This window comes from Pinus tabuliformis, chromosome 6, assembly GCF_031772625.1.
Source record: "Pinus tabuliformis cultivar Carrire ecotype Pingquan chromosome 6, CPIR1, whole genome shotgun sequence".
Taxonomy (NCBI): Eukaryota; Viridiplantae; Streptophyta; class Pinopsida; order Pinales; family Pinaceae; genus Pinus; species Pinus tabuliformis.
Genome location: NC_142292.1, coordinates 385,804,001 through 385,820,032, shown reverse-complemented (window position 1 = coordinate 385,820,032; position 16,032 = coordinate 385,804,001). Strand labels below are relative to the sequence as shown.

General features: G+C 38.6%; 2 protein-coding genes and 1 pseudogene across 2 annotated transcripts; all 3 read right to left on the bottom strand.

Annotated features, from left to right (window-relative positions):
* Positions 1-4,423: 4,423 nt before the first annotated feature.
* On the bottom strand, positions 4,424-5,533 carry LOC149258938 (disease resistance protein L6-like). Its single transcript, XM_089442682.1, has 2 exons — positions 5,027-5,533; positions 4,424-4,907 (listed from the first exon to the last, which is right to left on the bottom strand). Exons 1-2 carry the CDS (start codon positions 5,531-5,533, stop codon positions 4,539-4,541), a joined length of 876 nt encoding a protein of 291 aa, XP_089298808.1. The 3' UTR covers positions 4,424-4,538.
* A 69-nt stretch (positions 5,534-5,602) lies between these two features.
* Positions 5,603-6,347, bottom strand: LOC149258937 (TMV resistance protein N-like). Its single transcript, XM_089442642.1, has 2 exons — positions 6,217-6,347; positions 5,603-6,122 (listed from the first exon to the last, which is right to left on the bottom strand). The coding sequence occupies exons 1-2, from the start codon at positions 6,345-6,347 to the stop codon at positions 5,603-5,605; spliced, it is 651 nt and encodes a 216-aa protein (XP_089298768.1).
* Positions 6,348-7,594: 1,247 nt separating this feature from the next.
* On the bottom strand, positions 7,595-10,698 carry LOC149258936 (pentatricopeptide repeat-containing protein At2g13600-like; annotated as a pseudogene).
* Positions 10,699-16,032: the final 5,334 nt, after the last annotated feature.

Genomic DNA, 16,032 nt, shown 5'->3' with positions numbered 1-16,032 from the left:
AAAGAAGATAATTCCAGAAAGGGTACTGGTTTTTATATGGAGCATAAATATTCAATATGTGAATGGGGTCTGAAGATCCACAGAAATGGGCCAGCACAAGAATGCCAGTGAAACATTGAAAAGCAGCAGTCGTAATCCATTTAGGGTCCCATAATACAGCTAGTCCTCCAGACATGCCCACAGCATTTGAAGCGACCATATGCCATGTTGGTAACATCCGCCTGAAGTAAGAAATGGTTTGTGAGCTATCGTGCATGGTTCCCTGTATAAGAAGCATTTTAGATTTTGAAGAGACAAAAAGATTTTTTAGGGCCAGAAATTTGGGGTCAGCTCCAAGGCCCCGAATGTTCATTGATAGAATGTCGATCATTTGGGAAAATCATTAGGCCGACATGCTCTAAGAGGCCTTTTAAGAGGAATATCTTCAGCTGCAATTTCTGTAATAGGAATTTCAATTAAGGAAAGATCTCGGGTTGACGAGTCCTGTCTTCCCTTCCTACCCCGAAAGTGTCTACTACCACGCTTCTCTTTGCGGCGGACAGTTATGTTTCTAGCTGAATTAGGGCTAATATTGGGCAAGGGGGAACGATTGGGTCGATGGACAGTTAATGGCTGAAATTTTAAAGACGCTTTTTTAAGGAGGTCAATATCCTGATCAAAAGAATTACGGGGAGAGGTTCGAGGGGATAGTGGAGGGGAAATAGGGATATATGGAGCCTTACCTTTATGGTCAAGTACATGTCCAAGGGATGGAGGTTTAGGGGAGTGAGCTATATATGGAGATTTATTATTTATATCAAAAGAGCGACCAAGTGAGGGGGAAGACGGGAATCTTTGGATGGGTGGAATGTGAGAGGAAGGGGATTGGGGTGATGAAGATATGTATTGAATATGGGCAGACGCAGGATCAATACATGGAGGCTTAGAAGATGCAGGAGGGAGGGGAATCTCAGGGTTTGGTTCCAATTCATGAGGTGGAGAAATATTGGAGAAGCCCGTTACTCTGGCCGATAGGTCAAAAAAGGACAGCGAGGGAGTTTCAAAAACAGTGGAAGAACGGGGTCGATCAGAAAAATAGTTAGAATTACGATTTGTATGGTTCACAGATACAGATCGAGATTGCGGAAGACTGGCAGATCAATCTAGGGAACGGCCTTTCGGCGAGGATAGGACGTCATTAGTTCTGACTGGAGCCCGATAGACCTCCATGGTGTTAGGCCATTCATATGCCGAATTTTCTCTTTCATATGTCGAAACAGGAATATTTACAGCATGGAACTTTTTCTTCTGTTTACCATTGGGGCGACGAGGACAATTACGAAAAAGGTGTCTAGTTTTGTGACAATTTGAACACCTAAATGGGACGCCCCAATAATCTAATCGTTGTTGAATTTTGGACAGCTCCCAAGTTAAATCAATAGACTATGGAAAACCCCCTTTGAATTCCTTTTCTATGAGAATCTAGGCCACCTGCTTGTCTTTTGCCCCAATACACCTAGGATCGACGTATATGAATCGCCCAATAGCATTTCCTATTTTTTCCATAGATTCTTTGGTCCACAGTTCAAGAGGCAGGCCAGGCAATTTTGGCCAAATGTAATTGTTTTGGGGCGTGCAACGAAGCGGATTAAAACCAATAAACCATCTGTGCAAAGCTAAAACGCTCTTCTCTTTCACCCAGAGTTTCGAATAGATAATTTCCAAGTAACGTACCCAGAGGAAGTGGAAAGTAGATATTTTATTGAAAATGATTAATTAATTCTTTTAACTAACTTTACATTATTTGATAAGAGAGAAGTAGATTAATTAATTCTTTTAACTATTTATTGTATTGAAATATATTTTTTTATAACCTAATATAAAAGAAATATATAATTCCTTCATAATTCTATATAAATAATAAAATAATTAAACATGTATAATTATTTTAATGTTAATATGAAATTTAAATAGAATATCTATAAATATTAATAAAAAAAATAGTAATAAAAAAATATTTTTATTTCTATTTTAATTAAAATATTTTTATTTCAACCTCTTATGCATAAAAATATATATTATGAAAATATAAATTTGATTTAAATTTTAATTTAAAATAATATCATAAAAAAATATTTCATTATTAAAAATAATATCATAAAAAAATATTTCATTATTAAAAATAATTAAAAAAAATCATTATTAAAAAAAAAAAAAAAAAAATTCATTATTAAAAATAATCAAAAAATATTTCATTATTAAAAATAATCAATTCTCTCAAAATTAAGATTAAATTGATCTATTAATTTTTCATTTACATACAGAAGAATCTCAAGTTATCATTGAGATAAATAAATCTCTATAGTACATACTTGTTATATCTATATATATATGAATGAAGATCTTTGCTATGATTTATATTACTGTGGCAATGCCATTTTTCCACAACAAATTCTTTTATTAGTATTTAATACATGACCCTTAAATTTTTCATATACTCAATCTTGACTTAAATACACATGAGTGCATTACAGTTCACTTTAGTTACATTTAGAATTAATAACATCACATCAATCACATGATTATTTTTCATATACTCAATCTTGACTTAAATACACATGAGTGCATTACAATTCACTTTAGTTACATTTAGAATTAATAACATCACATCAATCACATGATTTATCCATGGAAATGGTACATATGATAATTAGATTGCCACCAGGAGGATCTAAATAATTAAGTTCCAATGTACTAAGTTAATGTAGGTTCTCCACAAAACATGTATATTGGGAAATGAAATTACAATGAATGATTCTCTATGCAACACACTAGGAATTGGAAATGATAATAATTCTAATAATTCTTTGAATGTATGGTTTTAATCCCATACTGACTCACTAACGTACTGCTCAATCTCCTTGACCTATGTGATACACTAGACTTTGGTTTTTTTTCGAAACTCCTTTGCTTTCTTGATCTCCCATAATCCTCTACCTCTCCCTCCTGGCACAATGTTCTTTAATTTCATGTACCATGTTAACATGTGGTCTAATAGTGGTATACAATTGTGCGACCTTTTTCTATTCATCTAGTACCTATTTAACATTCCAAACTTTCTCACATACAAAAATATTTTGTTTGGGATCCTCCGATCCAACACAGTGAAAGAACGTAATTCGCATAGAAGGATCAACGTCCATTACCATTCTCTACGTAGTTCCACACTATGAAACTTTTGATTGATTTGTTTGGCATCCTAGATCTTGATTGACTACTTCCACTATTCTGATTATTATCACTATTCCCTTCACTATTTGGATTTAATTATAATAACTTACTGGGTGATCTTACTTCTTGACGTAGGTGATAAACTCATCTTAAATAAAATCTCTCTGCTTGTCCTCCATTTATAAGGCCGGCATAGTTCGCCCTAATTTGCAGTAGGTGGTGATATCATACCCAAAAGATTCGCTCTCCTAATGGATATACATTCTGCCAGATTGGCTGGATCTGGCTACTTTCTAAATTTAACTTGACTCGACTACCTAAATTTAATGTACTTTAACAAATACAACCTCTGTCTGTGCTAAGTTTGCCCTATTTAGCTGTAGGCGGTGATCACACTGGCTCTCCTAGTGGACATAAATTCCGGCAGCTTGGCAAAATCAGGGATTACTTCTTTCAGTCCATCGGATTTATAGAATCGATCAATCCATGCGCTCAGCAATGGCATTTTCTCTGGATCTATTAAAACGCTATCGGTAGCCTTTGATAATCACTGACAAACCACCCAATGCGATGTCAAGCAAGCCGAGACCTCACTTTTTTTTTCGAGGTAATGAATGCTGTGGAAGCCACCTGTAATCAAGAAATATGTTATATTTACTATCTGTTTTTTTTTATTTTTATTAATACAGAAGCGTTTTTTATTTTAAAAAAATGGCGTTTTTTATTTAAAAAAAATTGGTTCCGAGATAACTCATAATATTGAACCAACAACAGAATTTGAAGCCCAGAACCATTCACATTCCGGATTGTTTTCCAAAATGCAGCAAGGTCCCGTATAAAATTACTCTTTACAAGTTTTGTATTTTATGCAACACTTTTTACAAATTTTGTATTTTATGCAACACTTTATACTAGGTATAAAGGATCTTTCCAAAAAATTAATTGCATTTCATTCTGGTTTCTATTACATTCTATACCAAAGCTTCCTTTTCATTATGGTTTCTATTACATTCCTAATCAACGCACATTGAACAGCGGAATGACAGCTACAGTATCGGAGAGATACATTAAAAACTTGTTGGCAAGCAAAAAAATTTCAGATGCATATACATTTTTTTTATCTGTTTCTTTCTTTCTTTTTGTACTAGCAGCCTGTTGCTTCTTGGGTTCAAGCCAAAAAGCAGCCTGTTGCTTCTTGGGTTCAAGCCCTAAACGACTCACTATAGGGGATTTGAATCTGAATCTGTGTTGTTTCAACAAACTTATTAACGAATTGAAATGCCCCTGGGGCTACATTTTTTCTCTCTTATCTTTGAACCTTTTTCAATTTAATTTAATAATACATCTACAAAATTAGCAACCGTAAATTTTGAGTATTCTGGACAACAACCAAAAAGGGGAAAAAAAGAAGCATTCTTTACCACACTTTCACTATGGCACCATGTTTCCAATTCGCCACCGGTCATTTGTAAAGCTCTCAAATTCCGAATTCGAAGACAAGAAGGCAGGGAAGTGTCTGGACACTTACTCCCGCAAAGCCATAGAAGCTGATCCGCTTGTTTCAGAAACTCGGATATGCTTCTCAAACAATTACCTTCGGCCCTCAATAGGTGCAACGTGCTCATATCAACATAAGGCTGCAAAGAGTTGTGGAACGACTGGTCAGGTATTCCTTGAACCCTGTTTATCCCGCGCACCTGAATTATTATCTGAAAACTGTTAGAAAACAATATGGACTTACTCGTAAATCCAAACAGTATTAACAATATATAACTTGTAAAATTTTCAGAACTAACATTTTGATTCAAACACGTACATTTGGTTGTATAACCGCATTACGAAAAAGGCCGTCAGTGGGGCGCCAAAGACGACGATGACATCTCGGAAGTTCTCTATCAGCGAAATCTCTGCCCAAGTCTCTGAGGTGATTGTGCATTTTTATACGGTTTTGACAGTCGATCTCCAGAATACACTTGTACTCTAGGTTCTGCAGATTCAACTTTCCTCCCCAACCAGATCTGTCCCATATGCTTATGGCCAGATCTTTATCTTCTTCTATGAAGAAACAGGCAATATCTAAGAATATCTCTCTTTCCTGGGTGTCGAGACTGTCGTAACTAATCCTAAGACTGTTTTGTATTTCGGGGGGAAGTACTAAACCCGATAATTTCAGCAATTGGGCTTCCCAATACTCTAAATATTGTTTATAAAGATGAGACCCTAGCACTCTGAGAGACAATGGCAATCCATCACACGCATCCAAAAACTTTGCAGCCACTTCTTCAAATCCCGCACGGGGTTTAGGCTCCTGAAAGGCATGCATGCAGAAAAGCCTTTGTGACTGTTCTCTGTCGAGGCCTGACAGTTTGTAAATCAACGAGACTCCGTTGGTTTAAAGAAAATCCCTATTGCGAGATGTAAGTAGGATTAAGCTATCGGAACTAAGAATATCTTTAAGAGGTGAAAATAATGCTTTTAACTGCCTGGAATCATTGATATCATCCAAAATTATGAGGGCTTTATAACCCAAGAGACGATGAGAAAGCTCTGATTTACCTTCAACAATGTTACTAACTGCCAGATCCCCTGAAGTCAAGCCTTGGAGGAGTTTATTTTGCACAGAAATTAAAGAAGTTTCGGCTCTCACATCTTCCAAAAAACAAGATCCACGGTAGGCTGACCTGTTGCGGTTAAAGAACTCTAATGCCAAGGTTGTCTTCCCTACACCACCAGAACCCACAATCCCCACAACCTTGGTCTCCACGCTGGGTCGCTGCTGCAGCATCACTGTTTTCTCAAAATCTTGTAGCTTTTCGTCCAAACCAGTTGGATATTCAGCTACAAACAGTTGAGGCTTTCTAATTTTTTCTTCCACCAATTGAACTACGTTCTCCAGGAGTTTGCCTTCGTCGCTGGTTATTCACAGTAAAACCAAACGTGAGTGCGAAAAACTTCGTTTATCAATACAATCAAACTATTAGGGACACAGAGACTAAAAGTTCTTACCCATAATATGCCTTTAGCTCCAAACCGCAAGTGTGAAACCTCAAGCAATGCTTTTTTCCAATCTGCAATTCTTTGTTGTGGGTATCTCCTTTTCTTTTCATGACCTCGCAAGGCTTAACCATAGACTCCATTGTTGCCCGCCGCGCAACCAATAAATCTCAAGATTTGACCCAATAGTCCATGTTGCCTGTCATCTGTCCTGATCCGTAGATCACAAGGATTAACATTATAAAAGATTGGAATAACAGTAAGAATGAACTAAATTACCTTATCGTCTACAAAGGCAGCCCAGAAACGAGCAATGGCTCGGTCATATGGATCTTTGGGAATTCTTGCGAACAGGGTTCGATTTCAGGAGCAGCTCGCTTTTAGCTCTGAGATTCTCTTCCGCGAACTGGTAATCGATACCTAGCAAATGCCACTCGAGTCATACCGAACCGCTTTACCTGCCCCTTTTCTCCCCGTTTTTTTATTTTAGTTTTCGATCAACGATCTAAGGGTGAACAATAAGACACGGGGGCAGCTGGGGGAGTCCATTTCAGATGGGAACGCCTTACGGCGTAAACATAATAAATAGTTAATTACTTAGATGAAATATGTCTTATTAAAAAAATATGTCCATTAGTGGAAGAACACCCGACTTAGATATTAGTGGAAGAACACCCGACTTAGATATTTATAACTTAGTTAATTACTTAGATGAAATATGTCTTATTAAAAAAATATGTCCATTAGTGGAAGAACACCCGACTTAGATATTAGTGGAAGAACACCCGACTTAGATATTTATAACGAGCGCCCTCATTGTAGTATTCATCATTCTATCAATTATTTATCTATCAATACATTTATACAATTACGGATTTATTCTATCTTCAAATACAATCAAAAACTGTTTATTTACACCCACATACATAACAGATCCGAAATATAAGTACATTATAAAAAATTCCCTATACCAAAAGCTTTATTAATTTGGAAGTTGGCTTTGAATCCAAATCTCCAAATCCCTACATGTAATAGCGCCCTTTGTCTTTGCTACAAACATCACCATCTTTGGCTTCTTGTCATTATCCAATTGCATGTTTTACTACTGCAATGGTACTTCCATGTTGGTGAATTTTAGTTTGCCATCCCCAAAATTTGCTCATAGAGCTCTCTAAATATATAGTTACCTGTTTATTTATCCATGTTACATAAATATCATAAAAGAATGGTTCTCTGGTTCTCCCAACCTATGAGTACGTATCTTCCTGTCAATTTAACCGTGCTTCATAACTCTGATAACACAATGGTAAAGTGAAAATATGTTCTGGACATTGAAATGCTACATATATTAAATAGAAAATATAACACCTATTCCTTGGCTACACATCCATGATAGAGAATATAGATAAGCTTGATTGGTAGGAAAGTCATAATCCGCAGAGGAACACTGCTCATCATCACCAATGCAAGATTGCCAACATATATAAGCTTGGTCATCATGCAACCAAAATTTAACGGCTATTCCATGGCTACCAATCATAATTGATTACGTAAATAAGCTTGACTAGTAGGCAAGTCGTAATCCACAGTGGAACACTGCCCATCTTCACCAGTGCAAGATTTGCCAACATGCATAAGCTTGGTCATTATGCAAACCAATGCTTATGGCTTGTTTTACTGGGTTTTTCTTTTTTCACTAACTCAGGGTTCATTCACTCAATGCTCGAGACATCCACAACTATCTCTACAAGAACACAGTTTCTTGTTGAAACAATAGAAACAATGAGCATCCCTCACGACAATCTCCTGCATAAGAAGCTTGGGCATGGACTTCATAGCAGAGTGACAATGACTAGAACTTAAAAAGGTTCTTCTGTACATGTACGACTGTCTTAGGAGAACTGAACATGTTATAAAGTCCAGAGTCCAAATGCGATGACCAGATTTTGCTATGGTGGGAAAGATCGTGATCCTTTTACTCAAAACCATTTGGTAGAAATCCCATGTTGGGTATGGTGGAAACGAACGTCATCCTTTTACTCCTCAAAACCATTTGGTAGAATTCCCACGTTGGCTGTATATGCCACAGCATTCATCTGATCAGACAAAGTTTCAACTTCGCATAAATTGTTTCTCTTTGTGGGAGTAGTCTATCCCCCTACGAGGAAAGCATGGACCTGTTTGTTAATAACAATCCAACTGCAACCGGGTTTCTTTTTCACCTTCCTTTCTTTCATCCTGTTCCGCACACTGCCAATGTCATCCCACCTACCAGCTGCTGCATAGATGTTTGACAACAGTACATACGGTGCTGGATTTTGGGGATTCAGCTCAATAAGGTGTTGTGCTGCCTTTTCTCCGAGGTCTATATTGTTATGCGTTCTGCAGGCACTGAGAAACGAACCCCACATGTCAGCATCCGGTTTAAATGGCATTTTGTTAATAAGGTCGTTTGCCTCATCCAAGCACCCTGCCCGGCCAAGAAGGTCTATCATACAGCCATAGTGCTCCATTGCAGGAGTAATGTGATAAAATCGAGTCATGACATCAAAGTATTGCCTTCCCTCGTCCACTAACCCTGCATGGCAGCAAGCAGACAAAACACCCACAAAAGTAACACGGTCAGGCTTTATGCCAGTGAATTGCATTTGTTCAAAGAGTTCCAGGGACTCCTTGGCACATCCATTTATTGCATACCCTACAATCATTGCAGACCAGGAAGCAGTGTCTTGTTGGCGCATTCTGTTAAACACCTTGCGTGCATCTTCTGTGCTCCCACATTTTGCATACATGCCTACAAGGGTATTTCCCACAAGCACATCAGAATGAAACCCACTTCTAATTACTACTTCATGGGCTTCACTGCCTCGTTCCAGAGCTGCCAAAGCTGAACATGCAGGTAAGACAATGACAAAAGGTTTCTGTATTCGGTTTTATATTTACCATTTGCATCCGTCCAAAAAGTTTCAGGGCGTTTTCAGCTTGCCCATTCTGTGAATATCCTCCAATCATTGCATTCCACGAGACAACATTAGATTCAGGCATTGTCTTAAACAAGTTTAGAGCCTCTTCAACTTGCCCATTCTGTGCAAATCCAGAAATCACTGCATTCCACGAGATCACATTTCTTTCAGGCATGATCTGAAAGAGCTCGAAGGCCTCTTTAACATATCCATTCTGCACATACCCTGCAATCATAGTATTCCATGAAACCAAATTATGTCCAGGCATTTTCTCAAACAGCTCCACCGCGTTTTCCACATCCCCACACTGCGCATACCCTGCAATCATTGTATTCCATGAAATGACATCTCGTTTGGGCATCTCTTGAAACAACTTCAGGGCATCACCGACCAGTCCATTCTGTACATAGCCTGCAACCATAGCATTCCATGAGACAACATCTCGTTGAGTTATTTTGTCAAACAATTCGCGTGCAAACTCAATAAACCCGTGTTTGGCATACATATCCACAAGTCCATTTCCCACAAACACATTCGTTTCGAATCCACCCTTACGAATTTCACCATGAACTTCCCTCAGGACTTCCAAATCAGTACACGCCGGGAGAATGCTGGAAAAGGTAAAATGATTGGGCTGTAAACCCATATCTTGCATTTCATGAAAAAATCCCAAGGCCTCCTGAGCATGCTCGTGCCGGGCATAAGCTGCAATCATGGCGGTCCACGAGACCACATTTTTCAGAGGCATTTCATCAAAAACCCTGCGAGCCTCTATGAGGCTCCCTAACTTAACGTATATACTAACCAGTTTATTTCCTAGCGAGATATCCTGGCATTCAAATTGCGTTTGAACCATGTGGGCATGGACTAGTTTGGCATCTGGAAGAGATTTAGCATTCAGGCATCCCTGCAACATAGAATCGTAAGTAGAGGAGTATGGCCAAATCCCATTCTCAACCATGTCCTGCAAAATGCGCAGTGATTCCCTCAACCGACCCTGTTTACACAAACTTTTTACCAACCCATCATTCCCTTCTTTCGTTTTCAGAGTATCTGTTGTAGCTTTGCATCTGTTGGAAATTTCGAGAACTGGTTTCACTGACAACATTTTTCTTCTTATGATCGTTTCTCGCTGCCATTGCCATGGCTATTTTATTAGTCCCCCATTACCTGCCGCAAGGCAGCAGGGACCATTGCAACGAGTACGCGTTTGTTCCAATGTATTTCAGGAGCAGCTCTGAGATTCTCTTCCGCGAACTGGTAATCGATAGCTAGCAAATGCCATGCGAACCCGCACAATGAAGGGACTCAGAGTCATACCGAACCGCTTTACCTGCCCATTTTCTCCCCGTTTTTTTAGGGACCATTGCAACGAGTACGCGTTTGTTCCAATGTATTTCAGGAGCAGCTCTGAGATTCTCTTCCGCGAACTGGTAATCGATACCTAGCAAATGCCATGCGAACCCGCACAATGAAGGGACTCAGAGTCATACCGAACCGCTTTACCTGCCCATTTTCTCCCCGTTTTTTTATTGCAGTTTTATTTTAGTTTTCGATCAACGATCGAAATTCGTTCAATCGTCTAACACCATCCATCTAAGGGTGAACAATAAGACACGGGGGCAGCTGGGGGAGTCCATTAAACAATTTGTTCATCAAGTACATAAAATCTTCACTCGATGCATTTGATAATGACTTTGAAGCAATTATCACAAATTTAACATGTCCATCCGTCCATAATAATAAACAAAACCTTATTTATTTCTTCTTATGCAATCCTTGGTTGATGGTATCTCAATCTTAAGTCAATCTATAAAAACACCATTACTCTTTCTCTTCCAAGTTGGTCAAATAAAATATAATCATTAGTAATAAATATGTGTTCTTTATTGCTACTCTATTAAGTTACGAGTATTAAAGCATCACCCAATTATATTAACTTTTTTACAATAATTAACATATTGGTGTAAGTTTCCATGTGGGATACTTCCAATTCTTGAAGTTCTCATCACCTTCATGAACATTTGGGTGGTCATCTTATTTAAAACAAAACTTTTGATAGAAATTTTAATTTACCTAGTGATGAAAGGGAAATCCACTTTTTTCTTCTAACATTGTCTTTTAACTTCTTTGAATATCTAGTTGTTGAATCTCTTTTTCTTTTACTATCAATTATAGGGAGCTAATTCTCGCTTCAACCTTATTCGAGTGCTTAAGCACCAACCCGATCTTATAAGTCATGTTATATTACCAATCTCTATAAAATTAGTGTTAAGCACCAATCATAATAGACTAAGTATTATACTCGCTCCACACTTAACCCTTCAACCATGCAAAAACACCAAGGACTCTTAAGACATTGGTACCAAGTGCTACACCAAATAAGTGCCTACAAGTGCCTATAACTAAGTACACCAAACAAGTGCCTACAAGTGCCTATAACTAAGTATCTTTTCCAAGTGCTTATGATATTAGTGTAACACACCCCCTCCTAATCACCACTAAAACACCAGTTAAAAGGAGGTGGTTAGTATGCTAACCCAAGATCTAAGGTGCCAATATGGAAATGGAGTCTAAATTTTTTCGATCTTCTTAACTAGCTTAAATCCTCAAACAAACATCACCGTTGTGTCCATCTCGTCAAGACAATTTCGACGATATAAAATTTTACTTCAATCCGACCTTTGGCTAAAAATATATGATCATTTTAATTTTGGTGAAATAAGATGGCGCCACACCATTAAACCACCACATGGCACCCATGCGGTGCCCTTGTGGTGCCTACGAAGCTACCTAGCCAATCACCTAGCACCACTTGGCACAAGCGTATTAGCTATCAACCGTTCATAGTTTGCAATCCTCACATATATATATATATAACAGACATTCATTATCGACAATTTTCCTGTCTCTTGAGCCCGTTACCCTAACTCCTTTCCCCTTGCACTTACGTGAGTTGATGATCATCCATTAACGGAAGCATTCCCATCTCCTGAGTTTTGTTACTGGCCCTTTTACCTTGCACATTAACGAATTACTATGGGGTTGAACCTCCGGGATGACCTGTGTGGTCGGTCTACCCTTGTACTAATGAACAAACTGTTGGGCTAACCTGTATGCCACCACAAGCAAGGCTTATGTCATCCCATGCCCTTTTGAACATTCCTCCTCACTGGATTGTTAGCGTTCAACCTCCAAGCTTACGTGTTATGGCGGGCCCACACCTCCACTTTTCCAATGCTCCCATTTATTAGCTCTAATGACCCTTTCTCCTACCATGGCAGCCTGATGTTGAGTCAGCTCGACTCTCCCTTGAGCCTTGTGCATGACTACTACCAGGAGACAAAATCCAAGATATAAAATCTCCCGCCAATTGTTGCTAGATTCCCCGTCTAAATGGGTCTCGCTTACCATTTCTCAACATCACTATATGCCCCTTGTTACACCGAAGTGGTTTCTCCACCGGCCAATGCACAACCTCCAAGTTATCCTGAACCACTCCACACAACCAACCCTGCCATGCTAGCCCTTTCCTCGTCAGCTCGACCTTTCTTTGGCGCAACCTTCCGTGGGCTTCGGGAAAGTAACCTCTAGGCTTACATCATGCTATGTTGCTTCTCAGTCACCGATCTATTACGCTAACATGGACCCTTCATTATGTTGGCCTCACACTCGGTTATGCAATGAGGCATATGGCTTGCAACCTAGCCTCCAAGTTGATCATTACACGACTCAATAACCCATCCTTGCTCATGGATAAGGTTAAGAGGCTGAGGGTACAAGTTAAGGTCTTCCTTCCGCTCTACACAATGTGCCATTTGTAAAAGAATTGATCCATGGGTTAGCTACAATGGTTCTGAAAACGTGTTAGGGTCCAACCCTAACCCCTTTATTTATGTAATAAGTCGAAGGGCCTAGTCAGAGTCATCGTTAGTTAGTTGAGATAATAAAGTCGTAAGCGATTATTCACATTAATAATAATTGTAAGTGGTTGAACCACATTATAGAAAAGGGACCACAATTGGTTATAAATGGGCCATAGTTAATAAATAAAGTGGTTAATCGGTATTATGTAAGGTACCACTAGTACTTAGGATTTTAGATGTCATAAAGCTATAAATAATCTTAGATAGCAAGGGAAGAATCATCAATTTTATTTGTAAGCGAGCTCTGCTCTATTGGAGGTTTCCCCCTTGAAGAGGCAAGTGAACATTGTATTTTGCTTCTGAATAATAAAATCTCTTTTGCAACTTGTATCAATTCATCTGATATTTTTGTGTTCGGCTATATTGTTTCACATTTCTGGCATTCTAGTTTTCTAACAAGTCAAGTGCATAATAAGTGGTATTAGAGCACTTTCCAGGGCTAATTGTACCTCCAATAATTTGACAATTTTTATTTTTAGGCTAGATATGTGTTCCAACATCTTCAAACCACGGGATTTGTCGTTGAGAGCATAAACCTGTGGATTTGGGGAGGCATGCAAGCATAAACTAAAAGAGGTGGTCACATTTATTGGAATCCCTTATAACCCCTTTGGGTACCCTTTTGAGTAGTAGCGCATTAGACATAATTGCAAACATACTACACTTCCACGTACCCTTGGGTATATCGAAATCCCCCCTAGGGTAACTAGAAAACTAACCTTAGATAATCCGTCGACCATCTTGCTGCTAAAATACACTGAGAACAACACTAGGGGAGATTACTTGAACGTACAATAGGGTAGTCAGGTATTGTGGCTAAGGGCATGATTGATCCTCCTTATTTAGTGCTATGAAAGATTGGAATGAGTACTATTGTTGGACCACTACATATATTGCGATTTGTAGCACCTAACAGTCCTTTGTTATGAGAGTACCCTCAAGATCACCACCTAACACTCCAACAGTTAGGGTTCGGTTGATGTCGTACAAATCAGATCCAATATTTGGGGTTTTGTTGCCATCGTACAAATCAAATTCAACAGTTGGGGTTTTTCATAGTGCATATCAAACTCTTTTTGCAGTAAGGATTTTGGCCACCATTTTCTAGATCATATTATCGCAACACATATTACACTGTGAACACCGTGGGGTTTCTGCTACTACAATCCAGTGCAATTTTTTCAAGATATTTGGCAGTAGCATGCATTTTGGATTTCGGCCACCATAGTATTGATCATCCAGAAGTAAAAATCCATTCAGAGTAAAAAAAAAACACGAGATGCTTACAAGAGACCTTGTGTAACAACCCCTGGTTGAAAATCCATGTAATAAAGTTATAAAGATAAAATAATAACCAAGGTAATGGGACACGTATTCCAAGGTGATTGTTGGGCAAAAAACATAGTGACAGGGATCACTTGTGATTAATTAATGGCTATGGAAATTGGCAAAGTTAATAACAAAGGCTTTGGAAAGGCATGAGGCATTTATTGGAATTTTATCTATGAAAATAATGGAAAATAGGAGAAAAGGAAGGTGAAAAGTCATAGGTTGCATGTGAGGAGGAAAATTAAGGAAAAATAATGGAAAATGAAAAAAATAGAGGCCTCAATGATAAAAATGCTTCTGAGGATCAGTTCATAGCTTTTTGCCAGTTTTAGCTTGGACCTCTCTCTCTCTTCTATTCTCTCTCATACTCTTGGACACTTAGAGTTTTCTTGGAGCACTCTTGGAGGAGTGTGACTTACTTGGGTTTTGGAGCAAGAAGGCAAAGAAAAAGAAGGAAAGTGCAAGAGGACAATGAGACCAACAACTACAACATATTTTCTATGTAGGTACTGAGTTGCATGTATGATTTCCTTGCTAGTTTTGGCATGCATGGCATATGCACGTGGTTGTTTGGTTATGATCTATCATTGGCATGGAGGATTGCCTAGATTGGCAGTAGTTTTTCCTAGCCTTTCCATTTCCTAGATAGCCATGGTGTTGTGGGTTTTCCATTTTGTTTTATGATTGGTGCTTATGTTCCATGTGGTTTTGGGTTGAGTTAATAGTTCACGGAGCCTTGGTTGGACAAACACTTTGGAATCCCTGCAACAAATTGGGTTGATTTACTAGTCCTGGAATCCTCGGTTAGACAAAATCTTTGGAGCCCTTGGTGGGTTGAGTTACTAGTCTTGAAAGCCTTGTTGGGCCAAACTCTCTAGAGCCCTGCGACAGCTGTGGGTTGAGTTACTAATCTTGGAAGTTGGGTTGGAACAAACAATCTAGAGCCCTGGACAACTTGGATGGAGACCAATCTGGTGATGCTTAGTGATGTCTAATCGTGAGGTGGAATCATTGGTTGATGGTTGAGGTGGTTTGACTTTTGGAAGCCCTGGTTTGGTTTTCTTGGTTTATTCCATGAGATCCTACATTCATGATTGGAGTATGGCATGGGGGTGATTGGCTGAAAGAGAGATTTGGTTCAACCCAATCTATGGTCAAGTGGTACGTGGAAGTCCTTGACTTAGTTGGATTTTTCATATTTTAATATGAGATATCTCCTCTTGTATTTGATGGGTAAATGTACTTATTATTATGTAGTTTTAATGGTTGTTATATCATTGTTATTATGTTGGTTATATCATGGTTATAAGCATGGTTTTATGACAGAATTGAGTTATGGCTCTCATCATGTTTTGATTAGTGAATGAATGGTTAATGAATGTAAGACCTAATAGATGATCTTTCAGCTATTATGAGAGGGAACCATACCTTCTTGAGGAATCTTAGATGAGTATGAAGTTCCTATCTTCAGAGGTGTTTTTATGACCTGTACATTACATGTCCATGATGTGTTTGACAACATGTTTGTCATGGTTAGGATGAGTCAGGTCAGGTCCTTGTTCAAGCTTTGCATTAGAGGCCTTGTCTTCTTGTTATTTATCATTTCTAAC